Below are 16,479 nucleotides of genomic sequence, written 5' to 3'. Positions count from 1 at the left end.
GCAGGCGGCACTTGTTTGGCACGTGGACGGGGGCACCCCCAACCCCCCCTCAAAGCCCCGGGGGGGGGCCCATCCTTTGGCACATGGGGGGTCGGGGGGGGGGCTGCACCTTAACCCCCCCCATTCAGCACCCACATTGGGGGCACCCCCCCCCCTTTGTGTCCATTTCTCCCTTTGTAGTTTTAATGGGGGGATTTGGGGGTTCCCTCACGGGGGGGGGGGGGGCCTAACTCCCCCCCGGGCCGGCATTGAGGAAGTACGTGGTCATCTCCCCCTTGCCCTTGACCTTCACCAGCCCCCGGCACTCCAACGCGTAGCCCTTGGCTGCCAGCACTTGATACAGGTCCGTGGTCACCTAAAGAGGGGACAATGGGGTGATGGGAGGCAGTGGGATCATGGGGGGCAATGGGGAGCAATAGGGTGATGGGGGGCAATGGGGACAATGGGGGCCAATGGGAGCAATGGGGTGATGGGGGCAATGGGAGCAATGGAATGATGGGGGGCAATGCAGTGATGGCAATGGAGGGCAATGGGGGCCAATGGGGTGATGGGGGGCAATGATGTGATGGGGGTCCCACGAGGGTCCCCGCTGACCTGGATGCGGTCAGGAACGCCGGTGCTGTCCATGCGGCTGGAGACGTTCACGGTGTTGCCCCAGATGTCGTACTGGGGCTTGCGAGCCCCGATCACCCCGGCCACCACCGGGCCCATGTTGAGCCCTATGGGGACAGGGGGTCAGTGGGGGGGAGAGGGGAAAGGGGTAGGAAGGGGGAACAGGGAAAGGGAAGGCGGTGAGGAAGGGTTTGGGAGTGCTCGGGGGGGCAAAGGGATGTGCAATGGCAAAGGTAGAGGGATCTATAAAGGCTGTATAAGACGTATATAAAGGGTATATAAGGGGGTGTATAGAGGGCTTTATAAGGGGCTGTATAAGGGGTGTATAAAGGGTATGTAAGGGGGTGTATAGAAGGCTTTATAAGGGGGTGTATAAGGGGTGTATAAAGGGTATATACGGAGATGTATAAGGAGTATATAAGGGCGTGTATAAGGGGTGAATAAAGGCTATATAAGGGGGTGTATAGAGGGCTTTATAAGGGGCTGTATAAGGGGTGTAGAAAGGGGTATATATAGGGCATACAAGGGGTGTATAAAGGGGTATAAAGGGCATATAATGGGAGGTATAAAGGGTATATACAGGAGCGCATAAAGGGTCTATAAAGGGTGTATTAAAAGGGGTGCGAGCTCTGTGTGTGCACGGGGCAGGCGTGTGTAGGGGCCCTGCGTGGCGCTGACCGATCTTCATCTGGAAGTTGTTGAAGGAGTGCTCGTTGATGTACTTCATCTGCTCCATAAGCTGCATGGCGTAGTCGGCCAGCGCCGCAATGTGGCTGCGGCCCTCGCGGTCGTACGTGGCAGCATTGAGCCCCGAGGCCGCCATGTACGTGCTGCCGATGGTCTTGATCTTCTCGAGCTGCCGGTACCGCTGCTCACTGATGATCTGGGGGAGGCACGGTGGGGCAATGGCACCTGGGACCGAGAGCTCTGTCCCCCTGTGCACTATCTCCTGCACCCCATCTCCTGCACACCGTCCCCTGGACCACATCCCTTGCACCCATCCCTGTGTGCTCCATCCCCTGTGAGCATCATCCCCTGCACCCCATCTCCTGTACCCTATCCCCTGCACCACATCCCTTGCACCCATCCCTGTGTGCTCCCTCCCCTGTCAGCATCATCCCCTGCACCCCATCCCTGTGCTCTCCAGCACCCCACCCCTGTTAGCTCCATCCCTGTGAGCTCCATTCCCTGCACCTTACCCCATGTATCCCATCCCCTGCACACCACCCCTGTGGGGTCCAGCCCTGCCCCCTGCAGCCCCCCGTGCCGCCGGGGGCACCTCGTCAAAGTCAGCGATGATCTCGTTGAGCAGGCGCAGGCACTCCACACCCTCGTTGTTGGCCTCCAGCTCCACGTAGAACTCGGAGAAGTTGCTGATGGAGGCGAACATGACGGCCACGCACTCGCAGGACTGGTAATAGAGCTCGTCGTTGCGCCGCTCCCGCGCCAGGAAGTGCGCGGCCACGTCCTTGGGCAGGATGTTGTGCAGCAGCCGCCGGTTGTAGGCCTGCAGCTCCTCCATCTCCTCCTTCTCACCCGTGGCCTGCGGCGCACAGCACTCATGGGAAGTGCCCTGTGGCCCTGGAGCTGCACCATGGCCTGAAGGCCAACCATGGTGCGGGGATGGGATCGGGCATGGGGATGGGATTGGTCCTGGGGTGCTGGGATGGGATCAGTGCTGGGGCATGGGGAAGGGATTGGACACAGGGATAGGTTTGATCCTGGGGCCCTGGGGTGGAATCACTCCCAGGGCATGGGGATGAGATCAGGCACAGGGACGGGGATGGGGATTATCCCCAGGGATTGGATCCGGGATCATTTCCAGGGATGGGGATTAGTCCTGGGGATGGGATTGGGATCAGTCCAGGGGACGGGAATCACTCCTTGGGATGGGATCGGGATCAGGATCAGTCCCAGTGCTCAGGGACTGGGATCAGGATCATTCCTGGGGATGGGATCAGTCCCAGGACTGGGATTGATTCCAGTCCCGGTGCCCCCCACAGCATCACCCCCGGGTCCTACCTGGAGCTTCCAGAGGAAGTCGAGGCGCGCGGTGGATTCCACCTGCTGCGCGTGCAGGTACAGCGCCAGCGCGAACAGCGCCAGCACTGCCGGCGTCACGATGCGCAGCGGCACCTTCCCCTGCGCTGCGCTGCGGGCACCACACGGTCACGTACTGACCTGCCCCAGGGACCCCAACCTGAACCCTGCCCTTTCGGGAGACCCCATACCGGCCCCAGGGACCCAAACCTGCCCCAGGGACCCCAAACCTCCCCCCTGCCCTCCCCAGAGACCCCAAACCCACCCCAGGGACCCAAACCTGCCCCAGGGGTCCCAAACCTGCCCCCTGCCCACCCCGGGGACCCCAAACCTGCCTCAGGGACCCCAAACCTGCCCAACAGACCCAAACCTGCCCCCGGGACCCTGAACCCACCCTGGGGACCCTAAATCTCCCCCATCCTCACAGCACAGCCCCCGGGGCCTGTCCTGTTGCTGCCCACCCTCACCCCACTGGTGCCAGGTTCCCACTCACCATCCACCCTGGGTCCCATTGAAGGGGGGCCTGTGGGGAGAGGAGCTGGGGTCAGTGATGGGGACCCAGCACCGGGGTGGGGACCCCCAGGGGGGCACTGGGCACTCACAGGGCATTGGCCACCACCAGCAGGTCCGCGTTGTCGAAGAGAGCAGCCTGAGGCCCCTCCACCAGCACCAGGTACGAGGCCTCAATGGCCACCATGAGCAGCAGCTTCCCGATGCTGCTGATGTGCAGGAAGACGGAGCAGGCCAAGAGGCTCAGCACCACACTGTAGCTGAAGTACTGCGGGGACACCGCGGCATGGAGCAGCACCTATGGGTGCCACTGACAGCGCCCCACAGCCACAGGTACCCTGCACCCATGGGTGCCACTGACAGCACCCATCAGCCACAGATACCCTGCACCCATGGGTGCCACTGACAGCACCCCACAGCTGCAGGTACCCTACACCCATGGGTGCCCCCAACAGCACCCCACAGCTGCAGGGACCCTGCACCCATGGGTGCCACTTACAGCACGCCACAGGGCCCCCACACCCATAGGTGCCCCCAACAGCGCCCCACAGCCCCAGGTCCCCCACACCCATGGGTGCCCCCGACAGCGCCTCGCAGCCACAGGACCCCCGCATCCATGGGTGCTCACCTCGGGGAAGTCGCAGACCAGCCCCTGGTGGTGGCAGAGCCCCGGGGGGGCTCCCAGGGCCACGTTGAGGGTGCGGAGCTCGCAGGGCCCCACGGCCTCAGGGGTGACGTTGAGCTCCCGGGCAGCGCAGTCCCGCAGCGCCGCCCGGCTGCAGGAGAACTGGCGGGAACAGGAGAGGGGTGAGCGGGTGCCCCCCCTCCCGCAGCTCCCCCAGGCCCCCCCCAGCCCGGTTCACACCATGTTGATGAAGGCAGCGATGAAGACGAGGAGGACAGTGAAGACACCAATGCCGGTGCTGCGGGCGCGGGACTGGACGATGCTCTGTGAGAGGCGCTGCAGCACGGTGGGGAAGAGCTGGGGGGTGGGGGGCAGGACCCGTCACACACAGCAGAGCCCCCCCCGACCACCCCCCCCATAGCCCTGTACTCACAGTGACGCAGGAGTAGATGGCACAGACAAAGAGGATGGTGGCGAGCAGGAGGAAGATGCTGATGTAGGCACCGAGCATCAGTGGGGAGCTGGGGAGAGAAGGTGTGAGCATCAGGGGGTCAGGGGCTGGTTTTGGGTCTAGGGGGCTGCGGCACTCACTGGGGGAACATCACGATCTGGAGACAGCAGATGAAGCAGAAGACAAGGAGGGTGCAGGCCACGTAGCCACCAAAGCGGTCATCCACCTTCTTGGAATACTGCAGGAGGAGAGGGGTGAGCGTGGCGGGATGCAGGGTGGGATCAATGGGATAGGATGGGATCGATGGGATGCGTGGGGGCACACAGAGGGGACAGAATGGAGATGAGGTGGAAGGATGGAGGGAACATGGAGCCAATTGGCTGAGTGGGTTGCACAGATTTGAGGGGATGAAGGGTACCAGGGTGGTTCCCTGTAGCAGGGGATGGAGGGGAGATGAGGGCCTGGGAAGGGGATGGAGGGAAGATGAGGAGCTGGGAAGGGAATGAGGGGGAGATGAGGGGCTGGAAAGGGAATGGGGGGGAGATGAGGAGCTGAGAAGGGGATGGAGGGGAGATGAGGGGCTGGGAAGGGGGCTCTCAGGGGTCAGGAACCTTCTTCTCCAGCTCGGGGGTCTGGAAGGTCAGCAGGAACTTCTTGACGTGGTCCTTGCGGAGCTGGTCGATGCTGCGTGCGTCGATGGCACGGCTCAGGAACTCGTCCACCTCGTCCTCGGGGTTCAGGGTCTCCTGGGCACCACGGCTGGGGACAGCGGTGGGTCAGGACCCCACGGAGGAGCCAGCTGTGACCCCCCACTGCCCAGCACAGGGATGCTTACTTGTCCTTGCTGGAGTCATCGATGCCCTGCAGAGACACAATGCGGGGGTCTCAGGGACACCAGCATGGATGAAGGGACCCCCAGGGATGACAGGGCCATGGGGCAAACCCTGGGGTCCCCACGGAAGGGGGACAGAGTTGGAATGGGGGGATCTGCAGGGGTTATCCCCCAGGATAGGGGTGGCAATGTCTGACACCAGTGAGGGTGGGGGAGCCCTGAGGGTCCCCGAGACTGATGAAGATGGGGGGGTCCCCAAAGGATGCTGAGGACAAGGGGAACCCCGGGGGGGGTTCCTCAGGACCATGGGCTGCGGGCACCCAGCAGCAGCCACAGGAAGGCATCAAGCAGCCAATCCCACCACAACAGGGCCCCCCCGGGGCCAGTGCCCCTGCCCCCCCCGGGGCCGCTCACCATCTGCCGGAAGGCTTTGGAGTCCTTAGTGCGGGAGAAGGAGCGCTCGGGCACCCAGCGTGGCACCAGCCCCTCGCTGGAGTTGGCGCGGGCGCGTTGCAGCTTGGCCAGGATGGCTTTCTCCTCCTTCTGTGATGGGGGCACAGCCATGAGGGGTGACCCCCAAGTGTGGGGTGCTCCCCCCAAACCCTCTCCAACTCACTCGCTTCTGGCTGCAGCCCACAATGAGGAAGGTCTCAATGTTGTGCTCCTTGAGGTAGGCGTTGCGCTCGCCCCCGTGGCCTGGCTCCACCTCATAGTCCCCATTCAGGTACTGCAGCGTGGCCCAAGTGATGTGGATGCGCCTGGGGATGGCCAGGATGAAGGCGCCGAGATCCCTTTCTTTGCACCACATCACCCAACCTGGGCCTTATCCTTGTCCCAGCTCATCCCAGTCTCAATCCTGGCTCATCTTGACCCCAATCCCAACCCATCCCAGAGCATCCTAATCCATATGCCAGCCCATCTTGACCCCAAACCCAGCCCATCCCGTTCCCCAGCCCATCCCATCCCAGTGCCTATCTCATAGAATCATAGAATCATTAGGGTTGGAAAGGACCTTAAGATCATCCAGTTCCAACCCCCCTGCCGTGGGCAGGGACACCTTACGCTAAACCATATCACCCAAGGCTCTGTCCAACCTGGTCTTGAACACTGCCAAGGATGGAGCATTCACAACCTCCCTGGGCAACCTATTCCAGTGCCTCACCACCCTAACAGGAAAGAAGAGCATCCTAATCCGTATCGCAGCTAATCTTGACCCCAAACCCAGCCCATCCCATTCCCCATCCCGGCCCATCCCGCCTCACCCGGCCTTGCCCCCCGCCTCCATGTGGTTGGCGAGGGTCACGTCGTTGGACCAGACGTCGAACTGCCACTTGCGCAGCCCCAGAACGCCGCAGTGCACGCGCCCGCTGTGGATGCCCACGCGCATGTTCACGTTCACCCCCGTCACCTCGCGCACCAGCCTGCGGGCGGCACCGGCTCCACTCAGCACCAGCACGGGGACACCGGGCCCGGGGATGGGGCTCAAGGTCCCACTCACGAGATGGCCTCGATCATGTCCACCCCCATCTCCACGCAGCAGTGAGCATGGTCCCCGCGCGCCTCCGGCAGCCCCGACACGCAGTAGTAGCAGTCGCCCAGGATCTTGATGCGCAGGCAATGGTTCTCCTGCACAGGGAGGTCACTGGGGGGCTCCATGGACCCTCTGAGCCCCCCCCCCAGCCCCATAACTCACCGCTGCCAACTTGTCAAAGCGGGCGAAGAGCTCGTTGAGCGTCATGACCAGCTCCTGTGCCGTGCACTGCGAGGCCAGGCTGGTGAAGCCCTCGATGTCCGCAAAGAGGATGCTGCAGGAGGTAGAGCGTGGCATGGAGAGCATCCCTCCCCCCATACCCAATGACCCCCCCCAAACCCCCCATACCTGACGTTGTCGTGCTTCTGGATGTAGATCTTGTGGAACATCATGTCCTCCTTCTTGGTGTTGATGTCCTCCTTCATCTCCATGGCCACGTGCTGGGGCAGCACTGAGAGCAGCAGCCGCTCCTGCAGCCCAGCAGCACCCCATTACCGGGGGGGGGGGCCTGAGGAACCCCCCCAGCTCCATTCGGGGACCCCAGGACGACCCCCCCAACCAACCTGCTGCCGGTTCTCACGCTGGAGGTGCAGCCGTGCCTGGATGTAGCCACGAGTCTCCTGGAAGGCCTGGCGCTGTGACACCTCGGCCGGGTAATGGGTGCACACCCCCACCACGTTGGTGCAGAGGAAGATGAGGGCATTGGCGATGAGCTGGGGGGGGGCACAGGCTCAGCAGGGACCCCCCCAGCTCTGCCACCCTCCTCTGCACCCCATAAGCCTGGCTCTGATATAGGGGGGCTGGTCCAAAGGAGCAGGGGGAGGCAGGGATGCAGGGACACAGGGGACCAGGCAAGGGTGAACATGGGAGACCCCGGGCTGTAGGAGACCAGGACAGGAGGGAAAGGGGTGCAAGGACCTGGGACGGCGTACGGATGCAGCCGGGCCCTCAGAAGCAGAGGAAGCCGGGGCAGGGCCGGGAAGCGGAAACGGCTGCAGCCGGAGCCCTGTGGTTTCCCCCATCCCGGTCCCTGTCCCCAGGGATCAGGGCCAAGGATATTTATAGTGCTCCAGTGGTCTGGGAGCAGGGCCACAGCGTGGGGTTAACCCCGCTTAGAGGGGGGCTTCCCCTCCTATGGCCTCTGTTCCCAGCACCACATTCCTGCCCCATGCCCACGGGGACAGCACGTGTTGCCAGCCCTAGCCAAGCAGGGCAAGAGTAACCGGTGGCCTCATACAATGAGGGGGGAGCACCCAGCCCTGGGGACAAGGGGACCCCCCCATACCCCTGCATCCCCCCAAGGAGCTCCTGCTGGCCCCACAACAGGGCTTTGTGGGTGCTGGTGCAGCCCACAATGGTGGCTCTGTGCAGAGCCAGCGGGATGAGGAGCCCCCACCCCACAGGACGCTGACCCCCCCAACCCCCCGGGCATCCCTCCTGCATCCAGAACGTTCCATGTGCAAAGAGTCCAAGTGCAGAGAAGCCCAGTTCGGATGCTCTGTGATGGTGACCTCCATCCCACCCCCCCATCCCTACCTGCTTCCAGAGGAAGGGGTCGTTGGTGTTGCGGTGCCAGGCAATGGCGAGGTGCAGGCAGGAGAGGAGGACCCCAGCCAGCACGGCCGCGCGCATCCGCACCGGCAGCAGCGTGTACGTGATGTAGATGAAGAACACGCTCCACCAGACGCCTTCGGCCGCACTCTGGGGCGCCACAGCCACGGTGCCCAGCACCTGCACCCCGGCCAGCAGCCCCAGCACGACGTAGCTCACCACCCACATGTAGTCCTGGGGGAAGGCGCTGCGGCTGCAGAGCACCATGAGGAGCAGGAACAAGGCCATGGCAGTGGCCAGAGCAGCGGCCACCGGCACGTGTGGGGTGCCGGGCAGGCAGTGGAAGAGCAGCATCACCCCGCACACCAACACCAGGACCCCCATCAGCACTGTCAGGCTGCTCTGGTTCATCTGGAAGAAGTAGCGCTGGTAAAGCCGCTCCAATTTGGCCGACTGGAAGCGTTTGGAGCGGAAAACCTGGAGCAGGCGCTGCCAGCACCCGGCTGCCGATGGTCGCCCCCCGCAGCCGCCACCGGCACCCTTTGGCCCTTTGGCTTCTCCATCCTCCAAGCCCAAATCAACCGGTTTGAGCGCCGGGTCCCCCGCGGGCCCCTTCTTGCCGTAGTGGTCCTCCTGCCAAGTGCAGCGCAGCCCCCGGGGGGGGCCCGGGGGCTCCATCTCAGGATCCTGCAGGCAGCTCATGTAGCGGGGGCTGCAGAGGCTGGCGCGAGGCCGGGCGCCCTTCTTGCCGTTGCGCTCCCCCCATGCCGTCTTCCGTTCGTCCACTTTGGGCACCAGGATGCCGCTGAACCACGACATGCTGCAGGGGCCGGGGGGCGGTCAGCAGCTCTCCGCGCCCCCCCCCCCCCCCCGACACCCGACAGGGACCCCGGTGCCCGCGGAAGAAGCGATTCCCGCACCCTGACATCGCGCCCACCCCCCGGGGAATGCTGACCCCAACCCCGGCCCCACAGGCCCCGCGGGAACGGCTGCTCCCGGTGCCTGGTGCCCGGAGCCCGGCCCTGCGGAGGCCGCCCCGGTGCTGTGACCTGCGGCAAAGCTGGACCCGTCCCCGGCGTCCCGGCCCTGTTTGTCTTGAACGGAGGCCAAGGAGCAGCACCGGGCACCGCGGCCCCGGGGCACCGGGAACCGGCCAGGACGTGGCGCACGCTCCCCGCCGCGGGCGAACGGACACCGGGAAGGGCCGGCCCCGGCGGCGTCCGCCTCCCCCCCCGCCCGCTCCGGACACGGTCCGGGGACCCCCGCCGAGCCCGGCCCGATCACCGCGGCCCCGCCAGCTCCCTCCCGGCCGCCGCACCGGTCACCCCAGGGGCCGCCCCGCTCCCGCCGCCCCGCGGCCCACCCCGATGCCGCCCCCCCCCGCCGCCGCCCCGGTCCCCGCGCAGCGCCTCGATCCCGGTGCCCGCCGTCACCGCGGCCGCCTCCCGCCGCCGCCGCCGCCGCCCCCGGCGCTCCCGCCCGGCCCCGCTCACCTCCGCCGCCGCCGCCCGCGGGGCCCCGCGCCTGGGAACGGCCCCGCCGCCGCCCGCTCCTACACGGCGGCAGCGCCGCAGCCCCTCCGCGCCATCCCGCGCCCAGGCCGGGCCCCCTCCGGTAGCGGCCCCGGTGCCGGTCACAGCCCCGAGCTCGAGCTCGAGCTCCGGCCCCGGCCCTGCCCCGGCCGGTGCCCGCCCCCCCGCACCCGGATCCGCTCCCGGGCGCTCCCGGCCCGCGGCCTTAAAGGCGCAGCGGCGGTGGCGGTGGCGGCCCCGGTGCGGCCCCGGTGCGGCGGGGGAGGCGAGGGCGGGCGCACGGGGGCGGCGGGCGCGCGCGCGGGCGGACCGGCACCCCCGGGGCCGCGCACACACACACACAGACACCGACATGGCGGGGACAACGGGGGCACGCGCAGCCGGGCACCCCCCGCCGGGAGCGCGCACACGCGCTGCCCCCCCTCCCCGTGCACACGCACCCAGCCCTTTGCGTGTGCCCCTTGCACACGCAGACATCGCCCCCGCCCTGCGCGGCTGCGCGCTCCCGCACACGCGGGCAGCCCCGTTGCACGCGTGTTTGTGTTGCACACGGGTCCCCTCGCACATCGATCTCCTTGCACAAGAACCCGCGCACCCCCCCAGGGCACCCGTGGCGTGCACGCGCACGCACCCTTGCACGCGCACACGCGTGCACAAACACCCGTGCGCTCACGCGGACGTTCTTGCACCCCCCCCCCCCCCCGTGCACACGCAATCCCCCCCTATCAGGGCCCTGTGCTCAGGGCACCCCCACATCGGGGTCCTCTCTGCCCCCTTGTCCGTGGGTCCGACGCTGCCTCCACCCCATTCCCGGTCCCCTCCGCCCCGGCCGCTCCCCCCTCCCCCTCCGCGGCGGCGGCGGGCCCCGGGGAGCGCAGATTAATCATTAATCATTAATTAGCAGCCGCCGCCGGGCGCGAGTCCCCGCGGGCCCGCACGCGGAAGTTCCGTCGCGGGGGGGGGGGGCAGAGACAGCAGGGGGGCCGGTACCGGATGCGGGGCACGGCGGGGACGCGGGGCGAGTGCATCCGCCTTTTACCCCCGGCCTGCCCCACGCGGGGCAGGGCCCCCGCATGCCCCATCCTGGTTGGATGCGGTACTCGGGGCTCCCGCACCCCCGACCACGCGCGGCGGCCCCGGGGCTGCTCCTTGCCGGTGCCGGTCCCCCCGCACACGGAGGGGTGCGGGCTGCGTCTATCCCCGGTGAGCTTCCCCCGGCTCCCGCACAAACGCACACGGCGCCGGTGGCTGCGGGGGCCGTGGGGCCGGACGACACGGTGATGGGCGCGGGGGCGGGCAGGCGGGGGCGGGGACGGCCGGGACGCCCCCGGCGGCCCCGTGTGATGCGGAGCGCGGCGGCGGCGGCGCGGCCCTTCCCGGTGGAGAACCGCGGTCGGGTGCGGGTGCGGCCCCGCCGGGATCCCGGGGGTTCCGGTGGGTGCCGCCCGGGATGTCCGCCCCGGCGCAGCCCGCGGCTCCCGGATCCTTCCAGGTGAGCGCACCGGGGCCCTTCCGCCCCCCTCGGGCCCGCTGCGGCCCGGTTCGGTTCTACCCCGCAGAGCAGCCCGGGGCCGCGCCGCCCTGTGCTGCCCGGGACTGACCGGCGGCTGCCGCCGCTTCCCCCTTCAGAGCCCCCGGAGGCTCCCGAAGCGCAAGAGCCGGTTCAAGCGCTCGGATGGGAGCACCTCATCCGACACCACCTCCAGCATCCTCCGCAGGCAGGTGAGCGGCCCGCCCCGGCACCGGCACCGGGGTGGGGCAGCCCCGCCAGGCCCCCCCTCCCGCCGTGGCTCGCTCCAGGGAGCAGCAGCCCTGCGGCTCCGCGTTAAGGCTCGGACCGGGGAGGAGAGGCCGAGCTCCCCCGCCCCAGCCGCGGCACCGGCGGGAACCGGGGCTGGGCGCCGGCACCGGGCGCCGGTGGCTCGCAACAGCCGCTCCCCGCGGCTAAAAATAGCGAGTGCTGCGTCAGGGCCGGGCCGGCCGCGGGCACCGGCGCTGCCGGGTGGGGGGGAAGGGGGGGGGGTGGGATCCGCCCGGGGAAACTGAGGCAGCGGAGAGCGAACGGGGAACGGGGGGGGTCCCGCTGGGCCGCCCCGCCCCGTCCATTCATCGACACCGGGGAGGGCACGGACACTAGCCCCGTCTTACCTCACCGTCGGTTCACTCCGGCCCCAGCGCTCCTCCACTACCGGCGGGGCCGTGGGTACCCGGGAGGCCCCGGTGGGTTCCGGCAAGGGCGGCCCCCGGGGAGTGCAGGGGGTCCCGAGCCCCCTTTCCCTCCCCGGGAACCCCCTGCAGCTCCGCTCCTGTCCTGGTCCCCCTGAGGACACCCGGCCCCAGCCCCGCGCCCGTCGCGGCCCCTTCAGCACCTCGGAGAGGGCCCGGGCCGGCCCCGCGCGCTGCCCGGTACCGGGGCCGGTGCCCGGTGCCCGCACCTGGTCCCGTATCCCCCGCCCCGCCGGGCCCGACCCGCGCATCCCGGGCCGGTCCCACCGGTGCCCGTTCCGCTGAGCGGTTCGGGCGGGTCGCACCGGTCCCCCGGGGCCCGCCGCTGCCCCCCTGGTCGGGGGCGGGAGGGGGGGGCGCGGCGGGGGGGCGGGAGCGGCTCCGGCCCCGCCGCAGGGCTCGCCCTGCAGATGGGGCTGCCGCCGGCTCGGGGCAGGACGGGACGGGGCCGCCGCACCGGAGCATGGAGGTAGCGGGGGGACCCCCACACAGCAGCCCCGGGACCCCCGGCCGGGCCTGCGGGGACCGCGCAGCCCCCTCCGGCCGGGAGCTGCCCCCTTCGCAACCCCCCCTCAGCCCACCCCGGGGCTCTTCCCGCTGCACCGGGGTCCCACCGGGAAGGGGTAGCCGCGACCCCCAGCACGCCCCCCCCGCCCCATGCTGAGCCAGCGGGGGCGGCTCCGTGCGCCCCTGGGGGGCGGCGGGAGGCGGAGGCGGGGACGGGCGGGGAGGGGCGGCAGCGGCGGCGGCGCGGAGCGGGCAGGGCCAGCGGAGCCCGAGCCGCAGCCGGAACCGGAGCCGGTGCCGGTACCGGAGGTGCGCGGGGGGGCGCGGGCGGCTCGGCTCGGCTCGCCCCGTCTATGTCGTTTTCTGACTCCAGCGCTACCTTCCTGCTCAACGAGGTACCGGCCCCGGTACCGGCACAACCGGGGCGGGGGGGGGCCGTGCCCGGGGTTGGGGGGGGGCTGTGATTGCGCACTGGGGGCTGTGCCTGTGGATGGGGCCTGGGCCCGGTGGGGGGGGTCCGGCCGCCCCCTTTGTTCCTCACCGCAGGGAGGAACCGGTCTCACCCCCCCCCAACCCCGGCAGGTGCCGCCGGGACCGGAACCGGGTGATGGGGAACCGGGTGATGGGGGGAGAATGTTCGTGATCCAGACCCCCCATGGGCGGCGGGGCCGGGGGCTGCGGGGCGGGGGGAGATGCTGTTACCGGTGGGGAGGTGAAGGATGCTCCGGGGAGTGGTGACGATGATGGGGGGGGGGGGGGGGGCGTGCTGGGGAGGCCATGTTGGGGGGTGCCTACTGGGAAACCATATTGCTGCGGTCGGGGGGGGGGCACCCCCGGTGCGATCGAGGGGGGATGCGCGGGGCGGGGGGGCGCGCAGCCACATCCAGGGGCCTATAAATATCTGAATGCAGCTTAACAGCAGGAACCGGTGATCACCGGCGGGGGGGTTACGAACACGACACAAGCGGGGTCCCCCCCATGGGTCCCCCCGGGATCGCTGGGACTCGCTTTGGGACGGGGTTCGTGGGGTCCCTTGTGCCGGGGCCCCGCAGCCGGCCCGCACTGAGCCGCGGCCCCGCAGGGCTCGGCGGACTCCTACACCAGCCGCCCGTCCCTGGACTCCGACGTGTCCCTGGACGAGGACCGGGAGGGCGCCCGGCGCGAGGTGGAGAACCAGGCCCAGCAGCAGCTCGAGAGGGCCAAGGTACGGGGGGGGGGGAAGGCACATTGCGGGGTTCGGCGGGGTCTGGGGTTCTGGTGAACCCCCCCTTTAATCCCTCCCCAGCACAAGCCGGTCGCCTTCGCCGTGCGCACCAATGTCAGTTACTGCGGGGCGCTGGACGAGGAGTGCCCGGTGCAAGGAGCCGCCATCAACTTCGAAGCCAAAGATTTCCTGCACATCAAGGAGGTGAAGGGGGGGTCTGGGGGGGGGGAAATCAGGGCCAAGGCCCCCCCCCCCCGAGGCCTCACCGTGTTCTGCCCCCCCCCAGAAATACAGCAATGATTGGTGGATTGGGCGCCTAGTGAAGGAGGGGGGGGACATCGCCTTCATCCCCAGCCCCCAGCGCCTGGAAGCCATGAGGCTCAAGCAGGAGCAGAAAGCCAGGTAAGGACCGGATGCCCCCAAACCGGGACCCCCCAAACCTCACTGACCCCCATTGCCCCCCCCGCAGGAGAGCTGGCAACGCCTCAGGCCTCGGCGACAGCGGGAGCCGGCGATCGCCTCCCCCCTCCTTAGGTAAGAGCCGGATCTGGCCTGGGGGGGGGGCACGCAGGGTTCCCCATTTGCTGTCACCAACCCCTGCCTCTTCTCTCCCCAAGCCAAGCAGAAGCAGAAGCAGGTGAGTCCCAGGGGTGGGAGGAGATGGGGCAGAGACACACACCCCACCCCCAGTTATGTGGTGCAGAGCACTGATGTCCCCCCCCAGACACAGCACATCCCACCCTATGACGTGGTCCCCTCCATGCGGCCCGTGGTGCTGGTGGGGCCCTCGCTGAAAGGATATGAGGTACTGGGGGGATGGGGGGGCCTGAGCCCCTTGTCCCCTCCCTGCCCACCCCATGGCAGATGGTGGGGCCCAGGGGTGCCCACGGGGGGCCGGGCCCTGCTGCCGGTGCCATCTGCGGCTCCCGGTGCTCCCGCAGGTCACGGACATGATGCAGAAAGCTCTGTTCGACTTCCTCAAGCACAGATTCGATGGGAGGTGAGGCCCTGCCCCTGCCCCGGCCCCCCCCATGGCCATAGGGGGACACCCTGGCCCCATTGCCACCCCTCTGCCCCCGCCAGGATCTCCATCACCCACATCACGGCTGACCTGTCCCTGGCCAAGCGCTCCATCCTCAACAACCTGGGCAAGCAGGCGATTCTGGAGCGCTCCACCACCCGCTCCAGCATCGGTGAGCGCCCCTGGGTTGCAGGGACCCCAAAGGGACCAGCCCAGCCTCATGTGCCCCCCCCCCATGTCCCCCCCATAGCCGAGGTGCAGAGCGAGATCGAGCGCATCTTTGAGCTGGCCAAGTCCCTGCAGCTTGTGGTACTGGACGCCGACACCATCAACCACCCGGCCCAGCTGGCCAAGACCTCCCTGGCACCCATCATCGTCTATGTCAAGGTGTCCTCACCCAAGGTGGGGGGTACCCGCGGGTTTGGGGTGGGGTCCCGGGTGTCCCCTATGATGCCACCAGCCTCCTGTGCCCCCTCAGGTCCTGCAGCGGCTCATCAAGTCCCGCGGCAAGTCCCAAGTGAAGCACCTCAACGTGCAGATGATGGCAGCCGACAAACTGGTGCAGTGTCCCCCGGTGAGCCAATGGGACCCCCACTGGGACAGCCCAAGGGGCGGGGTCCGGACCCCCCTGACCCCTTTATGTGCCCCCCCCAGGAGCTGTTTGATGTGATCCTGGATGAGAACCAGCTGGAGGATGCCTGCGAGCACTTGGCCGAGTACCTGGAGGTCTATTGGCGCGCACGCACCACCCTCCGCACGCTGCACACGCCGCTCCATCGCCCCCGGGGCTGCCGGGGCTGCAGGTACCACCGTGCACCCCCAGTGCACCCCAATGCACCCCAGTGGGGCTGTGGCCACGCACCCAGCCCCTTCCGTGCCCGCAGAGCCAGCAGCTGCTGGGGGAGCGCGGGGAGCACTCACCGCTGGAGCATGAGAGCCTGATGCCGTCGGACGATGCTGGGGACAACTCGCCCCGGCCATGGGGCGTCGCGTCCCAGCGCGGCTCCCGGCACCTGCAGGAGGAGGAGGAGGAGGAGGAGGAGGAGGAGTTCGGGGACCCCTACCCCGACCTGTACCAGCCCCACCGGCACCACAACAGCGGGATGCAGGGCCCCGGCACGCCCGAGCGCCAGAGCGAGCGCAACCACGACAGGAACTGGCAGCGGAGCCGGCCCTGGGCTAAGGACAGCTACTAGCGGAAGGCAGGGAAGGAGGAGGGGGGCCCGGCTGGGAAGCGGCCCCCCCCCAGCCCCGCACTGGGGGTGCTCAGACAATCTCCCCCCTCTCGGGGGCCTCCTCGGGGGGACGTCTTCAGCCATAAGCACAGGGGGTGGGGTGGGCGAGAGGACCCCCCTGCCCCTTCCCCGGGGACCAGGGCTCAGCCACACAGCTTTTCCCTGCCTCAGTTCCCCCCCCCCCACATCCGCTGCCATGGGCACAGGGGCCAGGTCATGAGGGGGGTCAGGGTGAGCAGCAGACCCAAATGAAGGGGAAGGTGCCCCCCCCTTGTCCCTCCCCTGGCCCAGCCTGTGCCCCACCCCTGCATGGGACCCCCGGCATGAGGGGGCTGCACCAATCGCTTTGCTCTGCACCAAGTCCCCCCTCCCCGCGTCCTGGTCACCGCAACCACCCCCCATTGGGGACGTGGATGGGAGGGGGCAGCCAGACCCTGCCCATGGCCGGGGGGGGGGCACCCCCTGCCTGCACTCACTGCCCCATCCCTGCTGTCCCTGTAGCTGCCACCGCACGTCACCGCACAGAGTCCTGTAAATACAGCATCCCCCCAACCCCGGGGGCTGCTCGATGAGAACACCCCCCCCGGGGCCCTTCGCAGGGA

The 16,479-nt window shown here is 68.5% G+C and overlaps 2 protein-coding genes across 2 annotated transcripts; one reads left to right on the top strand and one right to left on the bottom strand.

The window, feature by feature from the left end:
* Positions 1 to 218: 218 nt before the first annotated feature.
* Positions 219 to 9,790, bottom strand: ADCY6 (adenylate cyclase 6). Its single transcript, XM_061443047.1, has 22 exons — positions 9,646 to 9,790; positions 8,138 to 8,972; positions 7,165 to 7,314; positions 6,950 to 7,071; positions 6,764 to 6,875; positions 6,569 to 6,696; positions 6,333 to 6,491; positions 5,687 to 5,828; positions 5,485 to 5,613; positions 5,074 to 5,099; positions 4,850 to 4,997; positions 4,379 to 4,476; positions 4,221 to 4,308; positions 4,028 to 4,144; positions 3,791 to 3,949; positions 3,255 to 3,430; positions 3,146 to 3,175; positions 2,635 to 2,764; positions 1,892 to 2,155; positions 1,291 to 1,495; positions 595 to 719; positions 219 to 355 (listed from the first exon to the last, which is right to left on the bottom strand). The coding sequence occupies exons 2-22, from the start codon at positions 8,969 to 8,971 to the stop codon at positions 227 to 229; spliced, it is 3,471 nt and encodes a 1,156-aa protein (XP_061299031.1). The 5' UTR covers position 8,972; positions 9,646 to 9,790; the 3' UTR covers positions 219 to 226.
* A 1,226-nt stretch (positions 9,791 to 11,016) lies between these two features.
* CACNB3 (calcium voltage-gated channel auxiliary subunit beta 3) lies at positions 11,017 to 16,436 on the top strand. The gene is given in 15 exon segments (XM_061443024.1): positions 11,017 to 11,176; positions 11,314 to 11,406; positions 13,499 to 13,621; positions 13,703 to 13,825; positions 13,908 to 14,023; positions 14,091 to 14,155; positions 14,239 to 14,258; positions 14,346 to 14,426; positions 14,563 to 14,621; positions 14,705 to 14,814; positions 14,893 to 15,044; positions 15,121 to 15,216; positions 15,297 to 15,378; positions 15,381 to 15,445; positions 15,527 to 16,436. Coding segments are annotated over 15 exon segments (1,539 nt in total). The 5' UTR covers positions 11,017 to 11,134; the 3' UTR covers positions 15,839 to 16,436.
* Positions 16,437 to 16,479: the final 43 nt, after the last annotated feature.

This window comes from Pezoporus flaviventris, unplaced genomic scaffold (genome assembly GCF_033815535.1).
Source record: "Pezoporus flaviventris isolate CSIRO_AGI_PZ_B2104156 unplaced genomic scaffold, CSIRO_AGI_Pfla_v1 ptg000277l, whole genome shotgun sequence".
Classification (NCBI taxonomy): domain Eukaryota; kingdom Metazoa; phylum Chordata; class Aves; order Psittaciformes; family Psittacidae; genus Pezoporus; species Pezoporus flaviventris.
This window is presented reverse-complemented; position numbering and strand designations above follow the sequence as displayed.

Coding starts and splice junctions, on each gene's coding strand:
- ADCY6 (XM_061443047.1), bottom strand. CDS start 8,971: ATGTCGTGGTTCAGCGGCATCCTGGTGCCCAAAGTGGACGAACGGAAG. Junction 7,072..7,164: donor AGCGTGAGAACCGGCAGCAG/GTTGGTTGGGGG, acceptor GCTGGGCTGCAG/GAGCGGCTGCTGCTCTCAGT. Junction 6,697..6,763: donor GCTTTGACAAGTTGGCAGCG/GTGAGTTATGGG, acceptor CTCCCTGTGCAG/GAGAACCATTGCCTGCGCAT.